Source organism: Chaetura pelagica, unplaced genomic scaffold (genome assembly GCF_000747805.2).
Source record: "Chaetura pelagica isolate M959 unplaced genomic scaffold, ChaPel_1.0 scaffold233, whole genome shotgun sequence".
Taxonomy (NCBI): domain Eukaryota; kingdom Metazoa; phylum Chordata; class Aves; order Apodiformes; family Apodidae; genus Chaetura; species Chaetura pelagica.
This window is the reverse complement of record NW_009952708.1, coordinates 3,113-28,536: the sequence shown is the minus strand read 5'-3', so window position 1 is coordinate 28,536 and position 25,424 is coordinate 3,113. Positions and strand designations below refer to the sequence as shown.

Sequence of the window (25,424 nt, the reverse complement as noted above, 5' to 3'; positions counted from 1 at the left end):
AAGATACACTTGTCTGGTTTTGAGACTTACACTGTGGTTTCTGCTCTTAGGGGGCAATGGCAGTGAATGGGTCAAGCACTGGGTGAGAGGAGGCTACCATTATTACCATAACCTGCGGACCAGAGAGGGAGGATGGGATGAACCAGCAGAATTTGTGCAAAATGACACCCAGCTGTCTCGGGAGGAGATACAGGTAGGGTAGATAACACATACTTTCTTTGAAAAGTTCATGTTTTACCATTCTTAGCCTCAATGCAGTTCTAAGAGAGAACTCTTCAGTGCCATAGTAATGTGAATAGACTTGGCAACACGTGTAATTCCCGGGCACCCTCAGACTGTGTGTGTCAAAAGACCTTGTCCCACTTCAGAAAAAATTGTCCTGTTGGTAAAAAGGTTATGGGACCATGGTGTTGCTCTTGGTTGGAAGGCAACTTGGAAGTTTTCCTGTAAGCACAGTACAGAAAGCTAGTACAACGTCTTGTTTCTTGTGTCTCTGTTCTCTCTCTGTCCCGCTCCGCCGTGGTGCTGCAGAGCACCATCTCGGGGGTGACTGCAGCCTACAACCGCGAGCAGCTCTGGCTGGCCAACGAGAGCCTGATCACCAGGCTGCAGGCTTCCTGCAGGGGGTATCTCGTTCGCCAGGAATTCAACTCAAGAATGAATTTTTTGAAGAAACAAGTCCCAGCAATCACTTGCATTCAGGTAATCATATCCTTTAACTATGTTTGAAAATTGTACTCTGCAGTTGTTTTCTATACACAAGCTTATTGACTGAGAGTTTTTATCCATTTCAAAGAGTTACAGCACACAATTGGCTTCACCTCATTTTGCAAATTATTTAAAGGCATCCTTCTCCCAGAGAGCTGTGATGTATTACTTTTCCGTGTAATGAAGTCTTATTGGGCAGAATTGGAGAAAGAAAAACTTATGTGAAGAAGCTTTATGTATGGTTTTATTATCTGATTCAGTGTTCTGGGAATAGGGCAACATGAAGTGTGTTCTAAGTCTTTATGGAAATAATACCATGTGATGAATGGCTACAGTGATTCCTCATTAGTTGAAGAGAAACAACATGTTTTTCAGTATTCCTGAGTAAGAATCTCCTCTTCAAATTTGTCCAGGGGTTTGGAGGATTGAGGACCTGAAAAAGATGGTGGGGTAATTTGGCACAAGGTTGGGTGCTTTTACAGGAGAAAAATGAAAAAAATCTCTGTGGTGTTGTAATTGAAATGTATGCCAGTTAAATAGATGCTTTGCACCATATTGCCACTCTGTTATTTGAGTAGTACACGTGTTTCTTTCTGCCTAAGAAGCAGGTGCTTTGCACATGGGTGGTTTTGTTGTGGGGTTTTCTCAAACACAAGTTGCTCCCAGCTCATTAAAGTCATACTCTCTCCTATTAAGTGTAGTCCAGCCCCTCTCCAAACTGCTGCTCCACCATTCTGAAGCCTTTCACTGTCCTGGCACTGTTCTTGCCAGCAGCAGGTGATGCTGGAGCCTCCAGTGAAACAGCTTCTGTCAGCCTAGCTTATCAGCTGTGCCCTTGGCCTCTAACTGTGCTTCAGAAGGCCCAGACTTTTCATGGGGTAATATCATTTTGTGATTACAGATGGTAAAATAGTTAATGCTTCACCCTGTGTATCTCTTGATAAGCACGTCTCCCTCACATTTTACTTAAGCCAAAAGGGAAGTCAGATGCTGAGGAGCAGAAGGAAGCCCAGAGTGGTCATTACCATTCTCTTTAGTTAGAAAAGTTGACCAGTGTGTTGCCTGTTTTCAGTCCCAGTGGCGTGGCTACAAGCAGAGGAAGGCATATCAGATCCGCTTGGATTACCTGCGAGCACAAAAGGACCAAGTAGTAAAGGTAGTGAAGGCTTTCTCTGACCTCCTTGGTGACCCTTTTGGGTGGAGAACATCACAGGGAAGGTTTTTATCTGAGTATTTTGGTTTTCCTTCTACAGATTCAATCAATGACCAGGATGTATCAAGCCAGGAGACGTTACAGAGATCGCCTGCAGTATTTCAGAAACCACGTGAGAGACTGTCTTGTTAAATAAATTCATTACCTGAGTTTTGTACTCGAGGTGAAGTGTTGTTTTTTTTTTAATCCTAGATAAACGATGTTATAAAAATTCAAGCCTTTATTCGAGCAAACAAAGCTCGAGAAGACTACAAAACTCTCAGTAAGTATTGCCAAGAGGATAAAACTGATGTCCCTTGAATCTATGTGCTGGAGATGTTGCTGGTCTGATCTGTAACCTCAGGACACTTTTGAAGAGCCATTGGAATGAATTTGGTAGGGCAGTGCAGAGAGTTCTTGAGGCTGAAGGAAAACTTGATTCCCGCTGTTGCTTCTGCTGCTGAAAAATAGAGCTGTAGCTTTGCAAGTAACTGTGGTGATGTGGACTGATACTGAGTTACTGGCTGATTCTGACTTAGTTCTTTGCTCTTTGCTTCTCTCATAATTTACTGAGAACAAGGAATTCAAAATGTTAGAAGCTGTTTAGACCTGGATGTGCTAATTTTATTCTGGCTGCTATTTAATGTGTTAAGGCATATGTTTACTTTGGTTTCCCATACCCTGATATTTTCTTGCCTATTTTTAGTTAATGCTGAAAACCCACCTATGGCTGTGGTTCGGAAATTTGTCCACTTGCTCGATCAGAGTGACCAAGATTTTCAGGAGGAGCTCGAGCTAATGAAACTGCGTGAGGAAGTTGTAACCTTGATCCGATCCAATCAGCAGCTGGAAAATGACCTCAATCTCATGGACATAAAAATTGGGCTGCTGGTTAAAAACAAAATTACATTGCAGGTAGGAAATGTACTGATGGGGGAATAACTACAGATCAGACTGATTCCAGCGATAGTCAGCACGGAGAGCTCCTGGCCCTGGGTGTTAGTTGCTCAGGCCCAATGGAAAATGTTGCCCCAGACTTGCAGATTTTACTCCAACTACATTCTCACTCCATTCCACTGATTCAACATGTATCCCTAGAAAGGAAACTGTAGGAGGAGAAGAAACAAGACCCAAAACTAAAGAAGATAAACAACGACCAGACTACCTTGACCTAATGAGTGCAACAGATTGTGTGTTTGAGGGTTTTGAGAACTATGTTTTGTTGCTCCTTGTGGTTGAACAGGTGACATGCCACAAGCTTGCAGCAAGGCTGGCACTTTATAACAGGCAATATTGAAAAACAATTGCATCTGAGAGCAATGTATACTCTTGTATGTGGAAAGGTAGGGTTAAGGTAAGCCTGGGACTATTAAAGTGCAATCTATTCTTTCTTTCCAGGATGTTGTTTCTCATAGCAAAAAACTTACCAAGAAGAACAAGGAACAGCTCTCTGACATGATGATGCTGAACAAGCAAAGGGGAGGTTTGAAGGCTCTGAGCAAAGAGAAGAGAGAAAAACTGGAAGCCTATCAGCATCTCTTCTACTTACTTCAGGTAAGCAGCTTCCAGTGCTGCTCGGTAACCTCTTGTCATAGTCTTGGATGACTTGGCAGATTCTTTGCTTATGTACGATTGCTTTGAGCCACCATAGTTCTTGGTGACATTGTCCACACTTAAGTAATTTTTCTTTTTCTTGTAGACTAACCCAACCTACTTGGCCAAGCTGATTTTTCAGATGCCTCAAAACAAATCCACGAAGTTCATGGACTCTGTCATCTTCACGCTCTATAACTACGCGTCCAATCAAAGAGAGGAATACCTGTTGTTGCGGCTTTTCCAAACAGCATTGCAGGAAGAGATCAAGTACGTGGTACTTAGCAGCACATTGTTGTTGTCGAATCAGTTTCAGTAGTTTCTTGAATTGAGACAGTTTTCACATTATGTCTTGTGCTCATATGCAGATAATTCTAAACTGTCCCTCCCATTGTCCTCTTCCCATTCCATATGTGATGTTAATGTATTCTACAAAGGAAGAGTCAAGTATGACCATTGAGGATGAGGACTTTTCACTTCAGTCAAGATTTCACTGCTCAACATGACAACTACTTTTAATCAGATGTAGAGTCATGCTAAAATTCAGTTTAATCTTAGTTCTCTGGTGCCTGGTGATAAATGTCTTCAACAAACGGCAAACACAGGCTTTATAAGCTGGGGAGGGAGCAAACGGTGAGCTCTCTGGTTTTCCAAAAGCTGAAAAAGATACTGAAACAGAGGAGCTTTATTATTTGGTATTTCCATTTATGGTCACTGTTAGGGACACTGGCTGTCCTCAGACATGTTTTGTTTGATGAGTTGAGGCCTTAGGAGCTCAGTGTTAACCACTCACTACAAGGAGGACATTTTGTTCCTGGAGCATGTTCAGAGAAGGGCAGTGAAGCTGGTGAAGGGTCTGGAGCACAGGTCTTATGAGGAGCAGCTGGTGGAATTGGGATTGTTTAGTCTGGAGAAGAGGAGGCTGAGAGGAGACAGTCTGGCTCTCCGCAGCTCCCTGAAATGAGGCTGGAGTAAGGCAAGTGTTGGTCTCTTGTGCCAAGTACCAGTTCATAGGACAAGAGGAAATAGCCTCAAGTTGTGCCAAGAGGAGGCTCAGATCAGATATTAGGAACACATTTTTCACTGAAAGAGTGGCCAAGCTTTGGAACAGGCTACCCAGGGCAGTGGCAGAGTCACCATCCCTGGAGATAGATGGTGTTGGGTTGGACAGGTGGACTTGATGATCTTGGAGGTCCTTTCCAACTGTAATGATTCTGTGATTCTAGGACTGCAGTTTGTTACCATGCAGAGCTGCTCAGCTTGCTGTGAAGAATTACACAATAGAATTTTTGAGGAACTACTCTATAAGCATATTTTGGAATGCCTTTTAAACATGAAGGTGGCATATGGCCTGAAACAAATAACTTCTGAGAGATTTTTTTTTTTCCTTCTCCTCATTAAGTACATGCTTGGAATAGTAGTTCAGGGAAATGCAGGCATTCCGTTCTCTGCCGCTGTATTTCACATGGTGGTACACAGGAAGTAGCTTTTGTTGGCAATTACTTGTTTTCTTATTTTAAACACTAGAAGAAACCTACCATTCTTTTTCTTCTCTACATAAAATGTAGGGTTTTTTATGCTGAGATGTGTATCGAAATGATGCGTACCTCATGTTTCATTGACATTCTTTCTTCTTCAGATCAAAAGTAGACCAAATACATGAAATTGTGACTGGGAATCCTACTGTTATTAAAATGGTGGTAAGTTTCAACCGTGGTGCCCGTGGTCAGAATGCTCTAAGGCAGATCCTGGCACCAGTTGTGAAGGAAATCATTGACGACAAATCACTTAATATCAAAACTGACCCGGTGGATATTTACAAGTCTTGGGTTAACCAGATGGAGTCTCAAACTGGTGAGGCCAGGTATGGGAACTCTTACTACCTTGTTATTCTAAACATTGCTTGGCTTCTTTGCACTGCTCAGTTAACCAGTCCAAACCATCCTTGGCTTCATTGCATCCATCTGTCCAACTGACACTGGCTTTTCCATCTCCTCAATGTGGCTTATATCTGAGAATTCTAGAGATCGTGCTCTGGAAATGGTGCTTGAGGGTATTGAAATGGAATCTCATTAGGAGATAGAAGAATTAATGTTCTTTAGTGTTTGCCTAAGTTGATTTAATAACTAACTATGAGATGCCCTCTAACCTAAAAGAAACTATAGTAAGAAAAAGTATTTGGGAATCAGTTCTGTGCCAATCTGTTCATGCTGGGTTGCAAATAGTACCCAAGTTTGCACAAGATGTACAATAAAACCTCTTTTACTGGAGGTGAAACATGATGTTGCACTTCTTTTAGTCCTAACATTTTCTAATTAATGTCAGCCACTGATGACAATGGGATTGTGCTAGATGGTTGCCTGTCATTCTGGTTTATTTTGCTTCCAGTGCATGTGATTTGCTAGAACTTGAGGTTTCTGTTGTGTTGGTGTTTTTTTTGTTTGTGTTTGTTTGCTTGTTTTATTTGAAGATACTTTTTAAAAAAAAAAATCACAGATGAGTGAGTTTCCCCATTCAAAGCAGTCTGCAGTCAGATATGTTGCCATATATCTGGTTCAAAATTCTGGACTTAATAAAAATGCAGGTGAAGATGTGGGTTCAGGTTCTTCTCCTTACATGAGATTTAGGAGATGTTTCTGTTAATTACCTGCTTCATCTCTCTGTCTTCACTTGAATGCTCTGCAGTAATTTCAGCTGATGGAGAAAACATAGCTACTCATTTGGCACTGCTTGCCACCAGTAGCATGTTACATCTATTTTATGGATACTGTTCCAGCTTCTGGCTTTTGTTCAAGCTTTTATCATCTTAATGTTCAAATGTATAGCTTGCTTTTTCACAAATTTATTGACAGTCTGAAATACCACTACATGTCACATGTGGCACTTTTTTGCCTAGTATGCACATGTGCACACTGTAAAAAATATCCAGTTTTGAGTTAGCTGGAACTTTTCTCACAGTTGCTATTGCAAAGGAGAGTAGAGGAAGTAAAAGCAATAAGTTTTCTGCTCTTCCACTTCCTAAAAGGTTAACTGAAGGCTCTTGGCAGCCAAGCAAATGTCAGCTTGTTTCTATGTCAAGCTAGAGATCTGGAAACATGCTAGCTTGAGAAGTACTCACCTTCATGTTTGACTTTTTCAAATAGCAAGCTGCCATATGATGTTACACCTGAGCAAGCTCTAAATCATGAAGAGGTGAGGACGCGCCTGGATGGCTCAATCAGAAACATGAGGACAGTGACAGACAAGTTCCTGTCTGCCATTGTTAGTTCAGTGGACAAAATCCCGTGAGTCTGGTGTACCACAGTATTGTCCCTGAGAAGTTGTTGGTGGGTTCAGGCTTGCAACATCTCATCTGCCATTTTCTTTCTCTCTAAGTTATGGAATGCGTTTCATTGCCAAGGTACTGAAAGACTCCCTGCATGACAAGTTTCCTGATGCTGGTGAGGATGAGCTGCTGAAGGTGAGGGTCTGAAAACCTTTGTGTATAATTGTCAGCCAGCTGGCTGTGGCAAGCACATCTCATTCTTTTCCTTTGTTGGGTGTATGTGTGGAGAAGAGTGTATGTAAACCTATATAAAGCTTATTTATTTACATCTATGGGTAGAAAATGTTTCACGTTGGGCTTTTGTTTGTTAGCTTCATGTATGTCACCTTAGATGTAATACATTGTTTACAAGGGGAGGCATCTGTTGCTTCTGCTTTCCTTTTAAATATCTTGGACATTTAGTCCTTTGGATTTCTTTACTTGGGGTACTCCTGCTCCTAGAAAGTAAACCTTGGTTTTCCTGGTATCAGTCACAGCCAGCTGCTCCTTTTTTAGAGGCAAATGTCAAGCTAAAAATCTATATGCAAAATTCTGGTTCCCAGTTCTCCTATCTCTAACATTCTAGGATATTTCGACAGCAACATGTAGAGAGAGTCACTTTCCATGACATCTAGTCCAGCTTGCATTTCAGTAGGTTTGGAGAACAAAAAGGATCCTGATGGCAATAAGTTTGGGGTTTTCCTTATGGCTTTTGGAAATTGTAAAGGCCTTTATATCCATGAATGCTTAGATTGTTAATAAAACAAAGTTTGGATCTTAGAATACTTGACAACATCTCTTTACACTTCTCTGCCTCTGCTTCATTACAAAATAATTACCAATCTGAATGCTGTTTTCTTCTCTCTTCTAGTTCTGTGCTTTCCCATTCTGAGACATCGATTCTTTCTATGCAGGTGAATTAATTTCTTCCATCTGTAAATTTAGGTGGAACACTGTGGTTTTTGTTAATCCTCATGGAAACAATGTAAGCATCCACATGAAAGTCACAGCTGCAGTTGTGTGCAATGACTACTTGTAGATTTATTTATTTTTTTTAGCTACAAAGCTACCCATATTACTGTTCTTCGGCCCCTGCAAGTCTAAGAGATACTCACATAGTTTCTGTCACAGATATGTTTTCTTGTTACTAATGGTAAATAGCTTTTACTGTTTTCATTCCAGGACATAATCTGTGAGAGTACTGCAGGGGCTTGCATGAAGTAGTTGTCAAAAACATGGCTTCACTGAAAGAGATTCTTAATTTCTGGGGCTGCTCAGTAATGGCTGGATTTTTTTTCTCTGTTTTTACTGCTTGTTCAGACCCCAATCTCTTCCGTGCATTTAAGTCCTGTGACAAGTGGGCAAAGCCAGGAGTCAGTGACCTGGCCCTCTGCAAATTTCTGTGAACCACCAGAAAATAGTAGAGCATGCGATGTGAGAACTATCATTTTACATCAGCATGTTGGGTTAATTCCTTTTCATTGCTGGAATTTCTTTTGGCAAAATAACACATACACGTTAGAAGTGCATTTGTGAGCATATGGATAATGTGATATCTTTATTTTTTGTTCCTTGAAGTTTATTGCTGCTTACATCCATTAGGTAAATTGGATTTTGAAGCATCAAATGCTGTTTATCTTCTGTTCTTCTGATTTTCTTACCTCTGAAATAAATGGTTTCTCAGTTACTCTCACTAACTTTTAACTGGGAACCTATAGCTGAAAATGTTGCTGGCTTATCAAAGAGTTATTCTGAAAGAGAAGAGGGCTTTGGAGAAGGAAAGGAAAGGAGTTTCCTCAGTTTAGTTCCTTGGTGTGCCATGCCTCCTCACTGTTTTTGCTTTGTTGGAGATAGTGGCTGATGCCGCATGCTGATGTAGGAATTAGCTCTTGTTCCAGATTGAAACTGCATTACCAGGTTCATCTATATCATGATTGTTCTGCCCACTGTTAGACTAGCTGAGTTGTGTAATTCTTCTGATAGATTTGCTCAGGCTTATATGAGTAGTGTGTTGGTAACCTGTAGTATCTCCAGTCTGTACATTTTTCAAGTTGAAGTTTTAAATCTTTATGCATAGGAGTATCTCCTGCTGTGTTGTCCTTTCGCTAGTAGTGCTCGGTCTTCCCTCTTGCGTTGACCATCCTATTGCCTTTTAAAGTTTTTTTAATGGGTTTTAAAATTTTTTTTACACTGTAGATTCTTTGGCTTAGCATGTGCTTGTATACAGCAGCACAGCAGAACCCTTGTCTTGGAAGGGGCCTCTGGCTTACAGGAAAATAATTTATCAAAGTGTAGTCAAAGTAGTTTCAGTAAAGTTCAGTTGGGTCTTAGGCCACCGCTCCTTGAAGCATTTCTTCTCAATTTTTCCCAGATTGTTGGCAACTTACTCTATTATCGCTACATGAATCCGGCCATTGTGGCACCAGACGCCTTTGACATCATAGATCTCTCGGCGGGAGGGCAGCTGAGCACGGACCAGCGCAGGAACCTGGGCTCCATTGCCAAGATGCTGCAGCACGCGGCCGCCAGCAAGATGTTCATGGGGGACAACGCCCACCTCAGCATCATCAACGAGTACCTGTCGCAGTCCTACCAGAAGTTCAGGTAGGAGACCTTAGCAATGAAGCTGGGAAGTTTGGCAGCGTTGCAAGTAGAAGTGGATAATAACAAACTTTAAAAGGCAGTAACTTCTACCTCTCAAATATGCCGTCTGTTGGAAGAAGTGTTGGCACCCCAGAGTACCATAAGCATCAGTGAGCGTCAGATAAAATGTGTACCTGGGATTTATGAACAATGCATTGCATGTTAATGAGATTGTGGAATCAAGTATCTTGACTTTGGAGCTTCAATAGTAAAGGTTGCTTTTGCACATATTTATGGTGATACTTTGGACAGGGACAGCTAGAATATATTTTTCTGTACCGTATGAACCTTTGCTTGGAATGAGAACTTGATACTGCTCAAGAATAAAACAGGTTGGCATTTAGCTGCTTATATTGCTGAAGTAAGCTTTTGTTCAAGAATCGTGATATTATACCTTGTGTTTTGGAAGAAAGAAAACCAGAGATTGCTGGGAGCAAGGGGTGTTAGGAGGGTGTGTGAACAGGGTTACCAGAGCTGTAGACAAGTCCTGTGAATGCTGAAAAATTAGCCAATGTCACCATGGCCAATATCAATAATTGAATTTACTAGGTTAGTTCAATATGTTAACCTCAAGCTGACAAGCTGTAGGTAGCTTAAAGAAGAGAGACTATGCCTGGGCTTGTCATGGGGAGTTGATGCTCTTGATAACATCTCGTGACTCTCAGTCATACTGATTCTTCTTTTCCTCTCCTTTTTTCTGAAGACGTTTTTTTCAGGCTGCCTGTGAGGTTCCTGAATTGCAGGATAAATTTAATATTGATGAATATTCTGACTTGGTGACTCTCACTAAGCCAGTTATTTATATTTCTATTGGTGAAATCATCAATACACACACTGTAAGTATCCATTGGTCACAGTTGCTCCTTATAAGCAGTGCTTACAAGGAAAATGCTGCTTCTGGCTTGAAACACAGAGTTAACAAATACAAGGCTGAAAGTTGTTGTTCTTTGATGGTAGTGTGCAAGAGCTTGTTGCCTTATGGAATTAAGTACTTTGCTTGTGGCTTCTCTAAGTTTCTTGTGAAAGTACTTGAGTGTGTGACAATGGCACAGCTTTGAATGTTGATACTGCTGTTTCGAGTTCAGTAAAAACCAGTTCCAGGGAATGTAGTTTTACTGACTTGCAAAGGATATACAATTAATAACATAAACATTATTTCTGTTTATCTAGTTGCTCTTAGACCATCAAGATGCAATTGCTCCTGAGCACAATGATCCAATTCATGAGCTGCTGGATGATCTCGGAGAGGTTCCTACAATTGAGTCCTTAATAGGTAGTCAAAATTTTATGTCTTTAAGAAATACTTGATATTACCTTAAATGATTGAAGTGCAGTACAGAATCTATCTCAGGTCATATGAGAGGATGCACTCTAAAAAGCAGCAGCAGATTTGTTCCAGTGTATTCTCTCTGACTGCAGAATTTCTCACCTTGACAAAAACACGGACTCTTTCTTCTCTGCTCCACACACCACTCACCTCACCGCACCACAGAAGTTTCTAGAAGTGAGATGGATATTTTGACATGTTTTCTTTGTTCCTTTACACTGGAGCTGCTTCTATGTGTGTGTCCATACCAGCTTGCCTTCTGTTCTGGAGATGTATGTGCATTCCTTTCAGAGTGCAGTAATAAGTGTATGAAGTGATGCGTGTCCCTATAGGGATATTTGGCATATGGACAAAAAATTTACTTTTCCTACTTTCAAATTTTTTCTGCATGTGAAGTATTTTATCCATTTTATTCTGTATGGGTGAGGAAGGAACTGACTTTACTGACCTGTGGAGGTTTCTAAGAACCTGAGCTATGGTTCACTGCTTTAGGATATAAAAAACACTGGCAAGTTGCATAAGGATCTCTCCTTCCATGGTTTTTGTATTGCAGCTATTGGAAATGTGAAGTCTAGTATGTGGGGCACGGGGCAAAGGGACAGGGTTTTTGGAGAGGGTGCTTTGACAGCTAAATGCTTGTCTTGAATTCACTTGATGGGAAAGGTTGGAACCTTTTAAAGGAATGATAGTTCACACACATTCTTCCCAGCACTGGCAAAGAATGGAACATAAGAAGTGTTTCCTGAGCAAACCTAGACCTTGAGTTTAACTAGAATTTATGCTCCTTCCCCATTTAATTTCTCCTGTGTGCATTGTATCAATGTGGCTAATATGTCAGAGTTTAATCTTTCTGCAGCCCTTTAAACAAGGGAGTGGGAGGGGGAAGCATCCTAACAACTGTTCTGGTGAAAGTTCAGAGACAAGTACAGAAGAAAATTTCCTTCTGACAGGATAGCTTGTTTTGTTTACTAGAAGATGACAAGTTCAATTGCCAACAGGGCTTTGTTCTTAGCTTGGAAAACTCGTTCTCATGAGGACACGGACATAGAGGCATGGTCATATTTTGATTTATAAAGTATTTTTGGCAGGTCAGATACTTTCTTGGTAGAGGGTGAGGTGCTGAGATACAGCGTGGGTTATACATCCATTTCTAAGGCACACAAACTAGTGATTTTGTGGTGCCTTTCTGGCTGGTGCATTCTCTCAGTTTTATAAAGAAAAGGTCTGTAACATATTCAAGAAAATGCTTTTAAAAGCCATTTCTGGGTTTTGAAGTGTTCTTTTGACCATATAGGAAACAGTGTAGTTATTCTGTGGTCTGTTACCTAGGGAAAAATTACAAAACTGTAGCAGTCAAGACATAAAAAATGTGATTTAATCTATAAACTCTTTCTGCTTGGCAGGAGAAGGGTCTGGCAGTGTTAATGACCCCAACAGGGAAATGCTAGCAAAGACTGAGGTTTCTCTCACACTCACTAATAAGTTTGATGTTCCTGGTGATGAGAATGCAGAGATGGATGCAAGGACAATTCTATTGAAGTAAGTGAGGGGTAACTACCTGGTATGTTCCTCAAGAGAAGGAGGAAGCTGAATTTTTATAGTTAATCTGCACGTGAAAATAAGGGTGTCAAAGTGTCATTTAAACAAATGTGGGACCGTTACTCTAAATACACTTTTAGCCATATCCTCTCAATGGTACGGCTGTTAAATTTGTCCCTGTTAGTTCTTTGTCAGTGTTGAATTTGTCATTCTTTAAAAGTCTCTCTTGGGTGGTTCTGGAAGGGAAAACTAATAAAAAAAGAAAACTTTATAGATTTGAGTAAGTATGACGCCAACAGTTGGATTTGTTTATATGTGAAAAATTTGTAAAGATCATCTTAAATAATCTGTAATGTTAATCACAATTGACTTTTAACTCTGATGCCTATTGTAAAATGTAGATGAATTAATATTTGTGTTGCTCGTATAGTGCCTCATGCAAATATTTTCAATGGATACGTGTCTGTGTCCTGCTAGTGAATAGAGACAATGGTAGCATGCAATGCTGTCCCTCCAGCCTTCCCCTGTCTGTGGGAAATGGGTCCTTAGGATATTTATGCTGTGGCTGCTCTTCTGGTTTATAATGCAGACTCCTTATATGCACTTGCTGTCCCCCAAACCTGATTGTAGATGAATTAGTAGATGAAGACTAATAGCTTTTTTGGGAAATACAGGTGTTATTAGCCTTATGGAAAGAGCAGTGGACTGACAGGAATTTCATGATGGCTGGACTCCTTATTCTGAAGGAGTTGGTACCAATACTGACTTTGGCCAGTTTTAAGCAAACCCCTGTTCCTGAGATTGTAGAACAGCTACCTGGCACTCAGATGCCTGTTTACCCACTCTGATGCGTTCCTGCTCAGATGCTAGATAGTATAAGTAAGAATTATTTGGGTCACTTGACACTTGCTCAGATAGACAAGTGATCTCCCGGAAGAAAATCTTCTCTCTGGAAATAACTTCAAATTAACTGGGCTTCTCAAAAGATATATCAGTATTTTCCTACCCCCTGAAAGAAGGTGATGTTGATTTCAAAATTGAAGAGTTCCCAGATATGCTGGTAGTCATTTAAGTTTTAGGAGATGAGGAAGGTGTGTGTGACTTGCTTTGTGTGATGCCAGAAATAATTGCAGTCTGACTGTGAAGTACTGAAGGTGCTATTTGGCTTCATCATGTGGCTGAAGGACAGAATTGCCTCTGAGTGGGCTCTGGCTACGATTAAATCACAGTTGAGATCAAGGAACAAACCAGTCTATTGCCAGATTGGAGTCTGCTTTGGCTGTTAGCATGCACATAAGCAAATAGTCCTGTAGAGGTTTTTATACTTGTTGCAAAGCACCGAATGCACTAAAGCATGGCTAATACTGTAGACTTTCTGGCTGCACAGATTCACTGTTGCTGCCTGCTTTCCCTTTTACCTTGGAATTGCAGCTTTTGACTCCACATGGCAGTGCTGGAGCTGCCTTGGAAAATATGAGGTAACATACTTCCTGTCGGAGGGGACAGAGGGGAGCAAATCCTATGCACTGTGTAGATTAACATTTCAGGGAACAAGTTTCTAATAATAATGTGAAATAAGTAAAGTGTTTCTTGGGGTTCTGGTCTGGTCTAGCCTATGACTACCTAAGTGTGTATCCAGTGATGATCTGACTTCAGGTGAATCTGTGATGTTGGTATAGAACAGATTAGGGCAGTATTGAAGGTCTTAATGTTTAATTTTTTTTCCTCCTGCTCTCCTTTGTTTCTTTGCAGCACAAAACGTTTGATTGTTGATGTAATCCGCTTCCAACCAGGGGAGACACTGACTGAAATCTTGGAAACTCCAGCTACCTCAGAGCAAGTATGAAGTTGTTTACCTGCATTCTTCTTTGATTAGGAAATTGTCATCTACGACATATGTGGGCGCACTTGGGAATATGCATCAGTGTGTTGCAGTGAAGCTGTGTCCACTGACACTGGAGCAGTGTGTAACAGTAATAAGGAGGGAGTATAATGGAAATAACTTGGATATGTGAATCTTACTCCTCTGGTAGTTGCTAGAAACTGTTTATCTGGAAGACACCTACAGCAGGTAGGCTTCTGCTGCTCCCCATATATGGAGTGTGTTCATCAGACCCAAAAAGTTGATTAATTGGAGTCAGTACAGGAATCACCAAGCAAAACTCCTGCCAGTGTTAGGTCAGACAATCTACAATCTGTTTCTGGGTGTTATTCTCCTTAAAACTGATCTGTTTGAACTTGCAATTTTTTGTTTTCTTTTTCTAGGAAACAGAGCATCAACGAGCTATGCAGAAACGGGCCATTCGTGATGCTAAAACTCCTGATAAGATGAAAAAATCTTTGTCTGTAAAGGAAGATGGCAACTTAAATCTTCAAGAAAAGAAAGATAAAATCCAGACAGGCCTGAAGAAGTTGACAGAACTGGGAACAGTGAATGCAAGCAATAAATACCAGGAACTAATCAATGACATCGCCAAGGTACTCTAGTTGGTGGTTTCCTACTAATCATAGTGGAGTTTTTCCACATTTTGCAGCATTGCAGCATGAGTTTTCAGGAGGTCTGAGTTTTCTTATAGCTGGTTTATAGACACAAAGCTCAGCTTTTCTCCTCTTGGCATTTGGGAAGTCCTTTATTTTTATTGCCTATTTGTGTTTTTAAAGTGACTGCTGCCAGAATCTCAGGGACTTGAAGGAAAAGCTTGGAGGAGAAGTCCTGATTGCTCCTTTTCACTAATTTAAGTAGCACCTTTGCAACCTTATTCACATGCAGAGGTTTTGCCCATTAACTTTAAGACATCCTAAATATTATTATTATTTAAATGCATCCATTCAAGAATACCTAAAAAATAAAGAAGGGACCGAGAAGAACTTGCAACAGTGATCTAACACTGCTATGGTGACAGTGTATTTTTATATCGCATGTTTTTAAAAAAAAAGCTATTTGGGAAATGTCCTGTATGTAAAGTGAATAAATAAATGCCTTTAGGAATATGATTAGGATTAATTTTACTGTTGTTAATTTGTATCAAAAATGAAGATAGAAGTAATCTTTAACACATGGTATTTTGTGTTTGGATATTTGGGGAGTGGATGCTTAAAGACAGCCAACTAACAAAGATAAGAAATTGATTTATCAGATACCTTAACAGATACCCAGCAGTGGCAGAAATTGCTTTTTGTTTAGATCATGTACTCATGGTGCCCCCTCTAGTCATCACAAGTAGGACAGCATTGAAGTTTGAGAAAGCAACAAATGGCTCAAGCAAACTGCTTTGTAGAGTTGGTTAGTTCAGAAAATAGTCAACACAGAGAAGTGGTGACACTTAAACTGGGGCAAGTGCAACTGGGGGCTCCGGCTGGTAGCATGAAGCAAGACTAAGGAAAGTCAAACTGTGTGTTCCAAAGACTGTGCTCTGGGCTTGAGCCAACTGGGGACTGGAGTGGCTGTTGAGGCTCTGCCTGCCTTTCTCTGCCACGCAGGATATCCGGAATCAGCGCAGGTACCGGCAGAGAAGAAAGGCAGAGCTGGTGAAGCTGCAACAGACATACAGTGCTTTGAACTCCAAATCTACTTTTTATGGGGAACAAGTGGATTATTACAAAAGCTACATCAAAACCTGCTTGGATAACCTGGCCAGCAAGGGCAAGTAAGTATCTGGGAACCAAGCTGTGGCCCTAGAAGTGCTTCTCACAGCACATGTAGATTGTTGCCAAGAATAGTAAGCTGTCTCCCCAAAGCTCCTTCTCCAAGCTCTTTACTGCAGCAATAGCTCTAGGGAAGGGGTCTCTGCAGTGGTGGGCAGGGCTCCAGATAAGGTAAAAAAGACAAAAATGAAACAACTTTGGTCCCTTTGGTAGAGGGGAGTGAAGACAGTCAAGTGGGAATAAAGCAGGTTGCACAGCTAATGCACATACTGCTGAGTCAGTCTGTCCTGTCACCCTTTCTAGGAGCAGAGAATCAAAATTACACAGTTACCTTCAAGGAAAGGATTGATAATGAATTTTCCTCTTTTTATGGAGTCAGATGTTGAGCAGGACAACTCAGATTTTTGTTTAAAAAAAAAAAAAAAAAGTGTCTTCCTCCCCAGTGAGATGAGGAAAGAGCAACTCCTGTAAAAACTGAGGAAAGGAGGGTGTTGTGTAATCTCAGCTTTCTCCATGTCTGTTGTCACCAGATCACCTTTTTCCTAATGACAGATGGTACTTTCTGTGAGGTACCATGTGGTTTTGCTTTGGGGTTTTTTTGGTTGGTGGTTGTTTATTTTTTTGTCCTCCTGTAGCATAGGAGTTATGAGTAAATAGTGGAAAATCAGATTGATAGGAGCTTTGTAGATAAATTCACTAGTAGAAATACATTATTCGTGAGCTGCATTAGTCACAGCTGATTAGCTGTCCTGGTTCTATCCCATCATCCAAATAGGACTGTTTGCTGTCTGAAATCTCTTGTTTGACTTAGCTTGTTTGGTTGGATTTTTTTGTTTTGTTATTTTTTTACAGGGTCTCTAAGAAACCTCGGGAGATGAAAGGCAAAAACAGTAAGAAGATTTCTCTAAAATATACAGCAGCTCGACTTCATGAGAAGGGAGTGCTTTTAGAGATGCCTGCCTTTCTCTGCCACGCAGGATATCCGGAATCAGCGCAGGTACCGGCAGAGAAGAAAGGCAGAGCTGGTGAAGCTGCAACAGACATACAGTGCTTTGAACTCCAAATCTACTTTTTATGGGGAACAAGTGGATTATTACAAAAGCTACATCAAAACCTGCTTGGATAACCTGGCCAGCAAGGGCAAGTAAGTATCTGGGAACCAAGCTGTGGCCCTAGAAGTGCTTCTCACAGCACATGTAGATTGTTGCCAAGAATAGTAAGCTGTCTCCCCAAAGCTCCTTCTCCAAGCTCTTTACTGCAGCAATAGCTCTAGGGAAGGGGTCTCTGCAGTGGTGGGCAGGGCTCCAGATAAGGTAAAAAAGACAAAAATGAAACAACTTTGGTCCCTTTGGTAGAGGGGAGTGAAGACAGTCAAGTGGGAATAAAGCAGGTTGCACAGCTAATGCACATACTGCTGAGTCAGTCTGTCCTGTCACCCTTTCTAGGAGCAGAGAATCAAAATTACACAGTTACCTTCAAGGAAAGGATTGATAATGAATTTTCCTCTTTTTATGGAGTCAGATGTTGAGCAGGACAACTCAGATTTTTGTTAAAAAAAAAAAAAAAAAGTGTCTTCCTCCCCAGTGAGATGAGGAAAGAGCAACTCCTGTAAAAACTGAGGAAAGGAGGGTTGTGTAATCTCAGCTTTCTCCATGTCTGTTGTCACCAGATCACCTTTTTCCTAATGACAGATGGTACTTTCTGTGAGGTACCATGTGGTTTTGCTTTGGGGTTTTTTTGGTTGGTGGTTGTTTATTTTTTTGTCCTCCTGTAGCATAGGAGTTATGAGTAAATAGTGGAAAATCAGATTGATAGGAGCTTTGTAGATAAATTCACTAGTAGAAATACATTATTCGTGAGCTGCATTAGTCACAGCTGATTAGCTGTCCTGGTTCTATCCCATCATCCAAATAGGACTGTTTGCTGTCTGAAATCTCTTGTTTGACTTATCTTGTTTGGTTGGATTTTTTTGTTTTGTTATTTTTTACAGGGTCTCTAAGAAACCTCGGGAGATGAAAGGCAAAAACAGTAAGAAGATTTCTCTAAAATATACAGCAGCTCGACTTCATGAGAAGGGAGTGCTTTTAGAGATTGAGGACCTGCAAGGTAACCAGTGAGTATCTTTTTTAAACTCTTCAGAGCTAAATAACCTTCTTGGAGGAAGAGGAAAACATGTATGCTTTATTCTTGTTTCTTTGAACCTAGTCTAGGTTCTGGCAATTGAGAAACAGAAGCTCTGAGATTTGTTTGAGATTATGACAGATTGTCTTGTGGTTTTGTTCTTGAAATTTAGCGTTCTTGGTAGACTTAGATATTAAAGCTGAAGCATTTGTCTTGGCAGTCTAGGCTGGCATCCCTAGTGCCAAGAAACTTTGCATAGTGATTGCTTTTCAGTTCTCTCTTTTTCTGGTTGAAGCAGAGCAGGTCTTCGATTGAGATGTGCAACATCCTATTCCCACCCACCCACCCTTCCCTGTCAACCCCACAGTCATGGAAAAGTACCTCCTTGGGTGAATTGCTACCATGGTTAATAGCTCTCACTTTTGAAAAATAGCAATGCTAGCTTGCGTTTGTCCAGCTGCAGTTTGCTAGCCTTGAGAACTTGGTATATCTTCTGTGGAATGTAGTGAATCTGCCTGTTACTAGATTTTTTTTTTTTCAAACCTGAATCGTAAGTTGTACTTCATGCACTAAATGAGGCATGGATGTGCAGCACAACTGATCTTTAGATTTAATCTCATATATTCTCTCCCTGTTTCAGTGGGAATTATGTATTAGTAACAAACTGTGGTTTTTCATTTTTCTAACTTTGTAGGTTCAAAAACGTGATATTTGAAATCAGTCCAACAGAAGAAGTAGGAGATTTCGAGGTAAAAGCGAAATTCATGGGGGTACAGATGGAAACCTTTATGTTACATTATCAGGTAAGAACTATCCTACTTAGTAGTGGCATACAAGTCCTGCTTGCCAGACTCTGTATCAAAATAATAATGACATGTTTTCTGCCTGAACAGTTTGAAAAATGCTCTGAAAAACAACCCTTTTGTGACAGATGAAACAGATCCAGCACAAATGGGGGATTCAGACTAATTTTGTTTCTTTAATAATGAAAACCTGATGTCATTCAGTGTTCTTAGTTACACGAACACACACAAAATGAACATGTGCATTTTCAATAACTGCTGCTAAAACAGAGAGATCAGGAGCCTATGGGTCAGCTGGGCTTAGGTGTGGTGGTTTCAGCTGGTCATCAGGTATTGGTTTCCTTTCTGCCACCCTGCACTTAGGGGTTTTGTTAGCCTTACAGTTCTTAGAAGTCCTCAATCTTTACTTAGGCCAGGCTGTTGGAGCAGGCAAACTTGACTGGGTGTCCTGGTTTCACTGGGACAGAATTGCAGAATCTACCATTAGTAGCCCTGAGTATTAGTTTTGGTGTTTCATTACATCTGTTTATATTTCATCCCATGGGGCTTCTCTCCCCAGTTCCCTTTCTCAGCTTGGGGAGGGGACATTGTGTGAGGGAGCAACTGCTCCACTTTAGCCCCAGATATGGGCTAAATGAAGACTCTGACCTTTCCCTAAATGGGTCCCTGTTCTTCCTCCCTAGCCAGTAGTTATGCTTGGTGTCTGTGTTCCCTTCTTCCACTTCTGTCCCTGCCCACTCACCACACAACTTGGGCATGGTTTGTTCATCATGGATGCCCCAGAGGTCTTGGAACAGGCTGTGTGCAGGAGCACCCTGCACTGAGGTACATCCGTGCCATTCCTGCCTGCAGGAAGGACAGCTGCCTTGTGCGGGCTGTTCCTGTGCTCAGAGATCTGCCCTACTCCAGTCTGTTCCTAATCTGTCCAACCTGGTCATGAACTTCTTGGTCCATAGGGCCTGTTCAAGGTCACTTGGTCCTGGGGCACATGTTGCTGCACCATGATGCCTTTGTAGCACTGCTTTGCAGGAAAAGCATGTGTTTTGAGAGGACAGCACCAAGGGAACAGCCATTGGTTATCCAAGTATAATATTAACAGTGGCATCAGTTAAAAAGACTTGCATTGCCATTGCCAGGATTGTTACAGAGAGCCACAGAGGTAGCTTTATGATTGTGTACTCCCAGCATCACCCAGGCTGGACAGCTGCATGAACCAGATTGGGATTTTGGGACATGCACACTATTTCCCTGCAGTAGCACTACCCAAACGCCTTACCCAGTATGTATTGTTCAAGGGCAGGCTTGCTGAAAGAAGCTGATTGCTGAGACAGATCAGTGCAAGGAGTTCTATTGCTCTGTCAGTGCATTGCTGACAGGAGCAACGTCTACCTGGAACAATGTCTGAAAGACCCAGTCAGCACAGGTACATAGTCCTACCAGAGAGGCCATTTCTTTCTCTGCCGTAGATTGCAGTGCCGTAAACCACCTCACTGACACCTGTGATAATTAAGACCTTTTCTAACCTTTACAACAACTTAATGGCTACTATGCAAATGAAAAGCCTGGAGATGGCTAGATCAGAAGTTTGGCTTTCTTAGAATGGTCTTCTGTCTTCCTTTGTAATTATTATTTTTTAATGAATAAGATCTGAAATGCCTTACAGCAACTTTATTTCTCATGCAGGATGAGCTGCTCTTAAACAAGTCTAATTTTTCTATCTTGTGCCATGTGCTTTGTGATAGGTATTCCTCCAAAACTACTGTACCACAGGGTCTTGTATATTCTCTATAAGCTTTTGAGGATTTTGTGCTCATAAAGGTGTTCTCTTTGGCAGGATCTTTTGCAGCTGCAGTACGAAGGCGTTGCAGTCATGAAGTTGTTTGACAGAGCAAAAGTGAATGTCAACCTTTTAATCTTTCTTCTGAATAAGAAATTTTATGGAAAATAACCAGCCTCTGCCAGCAAGTCTGTGAAAGGAGAGACAGATATATCATGGCATATATGTTTTTTTCAGACAAAAATCTTTTGTTCTATCATCCGCAAATGCGTTAACATTAAAAATTTTGAGGAAAGGCTCTGTGAAAGGAGAGACAAATAAATACCTGCACATACAACTTCTAATGACATAGCTATGTATCAGTATATGCCCCTGCTGTGCTAAAATATCAAATGTATCATGAAGGAGGACTACAAACCTCTTGTGAATTGACAACCCTGATTGAGTCTGCAGGGAGTTGTTTTATTTATAATCTTTATCTTCAACTTCGAAGGTTCTCTGAAAAGCAGTTAATTTAGAATGTATTTTTATATGGCGTTGGGGTTTAAACTAATATTAGAGTATGCTTAGGGCATCTGGATGCTTTATTTGCCTAATTGTGTGCTTCGTGAAGCTTGAATTCTTGTTAACCTGTGTGGAGAGAAAGATGGCACTGTACAGCAGTCAGTTTGCATCTTTCTGAAAGCAGAAAAGGGTTGCAGATTGTATTTGGACTCCAATTATTCTCTAACAGCAATGACCAAAATAAAAAATGGACAAGGTCTAGGTTACCTGTTTGTTTGCAAGCTTGTGGTCGTGGCAGCGATGGTTGATTCCCAAGAGAGCTGCTGTGGTTTGGTGTCCTGATGGTTGCTGAACTGTTCATGATTATGTGCTGTAGCTACATAGAGAAGCTTTAGTGTCTCTTTTTTTAATATTTGTTACTGTTTATCACACTGTAATAATTTAGATGTCCCCTTAAGTAGAGGGACTGGAATGTATTTACTAGTGCTTACAAATTGAAAAAGCCTTTTGGGGAAGGGGAGGGAAACTTTAAAAATTTCTTGAGACATATTAACTTTTATTGTTGCTTGCAAAGCATTTGAAATGTAAAGAACATTTTTTTTTCCAGTTTAGAGCAGTGTTCTATATATATATATATCTGATACAATGAATATTAGGCTCTACCTGCAGACTTGTCAAAAGAAGAAGACTATTTTAACTAGGTTAACTTCTAAAAAGTTAAATTTTTCTAGCTATACTCAAGTACCCGTTTCTTTTACTACTTTGTTGGGGTTTTTTCACCATGGTGTTGGTGCTGGTTGTTCTGCTATATCCAATAAAAATGCAGAGACTCTTAAAAAAAAAATCCGACCTTAAAATTAATCAGTTGCTCCAGCTCTCCTGCTTAATGTTTTTCTTTTTTAAAAAATGGACATATATCTTAATTGCAAATATCAAGTTATTCATAGGTCATTTGTGGTGTTCTATGACCAAGTGAAGGGTCTAGAGAACAAGTCTTAGGAGGAGTGGCTGAGGGAACTGGCTGTGTTCAGCCTGGAGAAAAGGAGGCCAAGGGGAGACCTTCTCATTTTCTGCAACTGCCTGAGAGGAGGTTGGAGTGAGGGGTTGGTCCATTCCCCCGGGTAACAAGCAATAGAACGAGAGAGAATGGTCTCAAGTTGCCCAGAGGAAGTTTAGATTGGATATTACAAACAATTTCTTCTCCCAAAGAAAGGGTTGTCCGGCCCTGGCCCAGGCTGCCCAGGGCAGGGGTGGAGTCCCCATCTCTGGAGGAATTTCCAAGCCCTGTAGATGTGGTGCTGAGGGACATGGGGCAGTGGTGGCCTTGGCAGGGCTCGGTTAATGTTTGGACTTGATGATCTTCAAGGTCTTTTCCAACCAAAACAAATCTATTACTCTATTTTAGCTGAGCAACGGTATGGAATCATGGAGGCTTTTGTCTTTTTTTTTTTTTTTTTAATTAAAGGAAAAATTCTATTAAAAGATAAAAATCTCTGCACTTAATTAGATGAATTTTATAATTGTGGTTTAGTTTTGCTTTCTCCATTAACAACACTGTAGTTACCAAGGAGCAGCTACATTATAAAGTGTGTCTTCTTTCTTTCTTGGTAAAATTTGCCTCTGCAGCTCACACCTAAGTAAGAAGTCCTTTGTCCCCATGGGTGTTGTGTTAACTGACTGCAGGCAGCAGCCACGAACGCGCTGGGCCTTGGGCACAGTGTTGCAGCAGCAGGCACTGCCACCCGTGAGCAGGGTGGCAAGGTTTTGTTAGCTGGAGCAAGGGGTGGATAGGGGTGGGTTCTGTGAGGAGGCACCAGGAGTTGCCACCATGTTGAACACAGCCAGTTTAAGTTCCAAGAGAGATGGGGCTACTAGTCAAAGCTGAGCCCATCAGCAACATGGTAGTGCCTGTCATGACATATTTAAGAAGGGCTAAAAAGTGCTTTGCAGAAGCTATTGTAGAGAAAATGTGAGTGTGAAACAGCCCTGCAGACATCAAGGTCAGTGAAGGAGGTGCTCCAGGCACCGGAGAAGAGATTCCTCTGCAGCTTGTGGTAAAGACCATGGTGATGCAGGTTGCCCCCCTGGAGCCTATGGAGGTCCAGAGTGGAGCAGTAACCCACCTACAGCCTGTGAATGTGACCCCACAGATGAGCCTGAAGGAAACTGTGATCTGGTGGAGAGCCTGTGCTAGAGCAGGTATCTTGGAAGCACCTGTGGCCCTGTGAGAGGGACCTCACACACTGGAGGAGAAGGAGGTGAGCAAGAAGGAGCAGCAGACATAGGATGAACAGACCTCAGCTCCCTGTGTCCCTGTGTTGCCTGGGGGTGGAGAGAGGTCGGGAATGAAGATGAGCCCGGGATAAAAGAGGCACGGGGGGGGGGAGGGGAAGGTGTTTTTTAGATGTGTGGTTATTTCTCACTATGCCACTCTGATTTTGATTGACAATAAATTAATTTTCCCAAGTTGAATCTGTTTTGTCTGACAGTAACTGGTGAGTGATATTGTTGTTCTTGCCCGATAAGCCTTTATGTTGTATTTTCTGCACAGGTCTCTTGAGGAGGGCAGAGATAGAAAGGCTTGGTGAGCAGCAGTTGCCAGCAGAAGTTAGACCCAACAGTTTCCTGTGAACCTCTCTGTTCCTTCTTTTTTTGTGTGTGTGTGTTTTTTGTTGTTTGGTTGGTTGGTTTGGTTTTTTTTGTTTGGTTTGGTGTTTTTTTTTTTTCTTCTTTTCTTATACCTCATTGCTTTTGAGAGTTTCTTTCTAGCTCTCCATCCCTACTTCACTTACTTTGATTGGAAAATTCCCAGCCCTCCCTGCTGAAATAGCCTGACAGATCTTAGTGGCCTATTCAATGTACACAAAAGTGCCCTAGTTAGGTCTAAAACTTGAAATAGCAATAGTTACATCTTGAAGATGTAAATTGAAACTAAGCAAATTAGGCAAGAATAAAAACGGCACAAAGGAGGGAGGGATTTGATTTGCTTTACTTTCTGTGTCTAGCATGCTCATGTACCAGATCAAACATAAAGGACTAATTTCTCCCCGACAGGCTGATCTGGACATGTGGTGCTGTGCTGTCTGAAAGGCCGTGCCAGTGAAACAGCCCGTCATTATTTGGCAGCTCTTTCCTCTTCACAGTGGCATCCTCAGAGTGATCTAATGAGGCAAAGCTAAATTGTGTCTGTTGCCTGTTAAAAACATGTCCGAAGGAAAACTGCAGCAGGTATCTCTGTGAGTACCATTCAGTCCGAAATTCCAGGCTTTTTATTATTATTATTTTTTTAACCAGAACTCCCAATCCATCATTAGCATCTCAACAGATGGATTCCTGGAAGCTGCCTGCAGTACCGACAGTATCAGACTCGTAACTGCCCCATACGTGGTCTTTTCAAAACCCCAGAAGTTTACTGCACAGCCCAATTTATCAGGAAAACACAGACAAGTTGACTTGCAGCCTGAGTGCACCCCAGGGGGGGTTGTTCTGAGAGGCCTGAAAGAATTCAGGCAAGGTGTGGCTGTCTCACTACTAAAAAATATCTTTGTTTTACTTCTAGGAGAGAAATCTCAACATAGAATCACAAGTAGGTGATAATGGCAGCAAGAGCTGTGGCTCTTTTTTTGAGGAGAGCCCAACAATGCTCTCAGAAATTGCAGATGCAGGAGCCCCTGGCAAATGGTTTAAATGACAAAGAGGATACAGCAAGAAATCTTCAACTGTTCTTTTCTTAGAAGGACTAACAGCTCTCCAAGTATTTCAAGGCCTTTTGCTCACATCAGTAATGCAGGCAGCGAAACAGAACCAGTCCAGAACCTAGTCAGGCTGCTGGGTTCTTCAGTGTCCTAATCGGGAAGCTTAAACACTGCAGAAATCTGCACTTCGTGTTCCCATTTCAGGGACAGAGAGAAAAGGACATGTCTGGTCATCAGTGCATGGTGAACAGCTGGACCCTCTGGTTCCAGTCACCAACAGCCAGTTGTCTTTTCTCCTCACTTGTGGAAACTAAAAAAGTGAAACCAAGCTGGGTTGTTGTTGTTGGTCTTATTTTTGTTTATTGCATTTTTTGATCGTTTGTGGTTTTTTTTAATGCACATCAGCTATGGCTCAATCTGGTGATCCTTAGTTGGCAGAATTTTCACTGAAGTCCATAAAAAGTCAAATGATACAAGGATGTCTCCAAATACAGAGCCATTGCCTCACCCCAGGGAGGTTATTTTTCTGTTTTGCAGAAATGTTTTCCCATGGATGTCCCCCAGCCTGTCTTG

The 25,424-nt window shown here is 41.3% G+C and overlaps 1 protein-coding gene across 1 annotated transcript in view; it reads left to right on the top strand.

Annotated features, from left to right (window-relative positions):
* Window positions 1–20,823, top strand: part of IQGAP1 (IQ motif containing GTPase activating protein 1) — a 53,422-nt gene extending 32,599 nt beyond the window's left edge. The window contains exons 17-37 of the mRNA XM_009994281.1: window positions 51–193; window positions 532–702; window positions 1,781–1,864; window positions 1,962–2,033; window positions 2,114–2,183; window positions 2,607–2,815; window positions 3,299–3,454; window positions 3,600–3,763; window positions 5,133–5,357; window positions 6,637–6,777; window positions 6,869–6,953; window positions 9,169–9,401; window positions 10,144–10,276; window positions 10,611–10,713; window positions 12,171–12,306; window positions 14,059–14,146; window positions 14,572–14,784; window positions 15,787–15,953; window positions 17,942–18,064; window positions 18,767–18,875; window positions 20,710–20,823. Of these exons, the coding sequence (XP_009992583.1) occupies window positions 51–193; window positions 532–702; window positions 1,781–1,864; window positions 1,962–2,033; window positions 2,114–2,183; window positions 2,607–2,815; window positions 3,299–3,454; window positions 3,600–3,763; window positions 5,133–5,357; window positions 6,637–6,777; window positions 6,869–6,953; window positions 9,169–9,401; window positions 10,144–10,276; window positions 10,611–10,713; window positions 12,171–12,306; window positions 14,059–14,146; window positions 14,572–14,784; window positions 15,787–15,953; window positions 17,942–18,064; window positions 18,767–18,875; window positions 20,710–20,823 (2,939 nt within the window). The remainder of the gene's footprint in view (window positions 1–50; window positions 194–531; window positions 703–1,780; window positions 1,865–1,961; window positions 2,034–2,113; window positions 2,184–2,606; window positions 2,816–3,298; window positions 3,455–3,599; window positions 3,764–5,132; window positions 5,358–6,636; window positions 6,778–6,868; window positions 6,954–9,168; window positions 9,402–10,143; window positions 10,277–10,610; window positions 10,714–12,170; window positions 12,307–14,058; window positions 14,147–14,571; window positions 14,785–15,786; window positions 15,954–17,941; window positions 18,065–18,766; window positions 18,876–20,709) is intronic.
* Window positions 20,824–25,424: the final 4,601 nt, after the last annotated feature.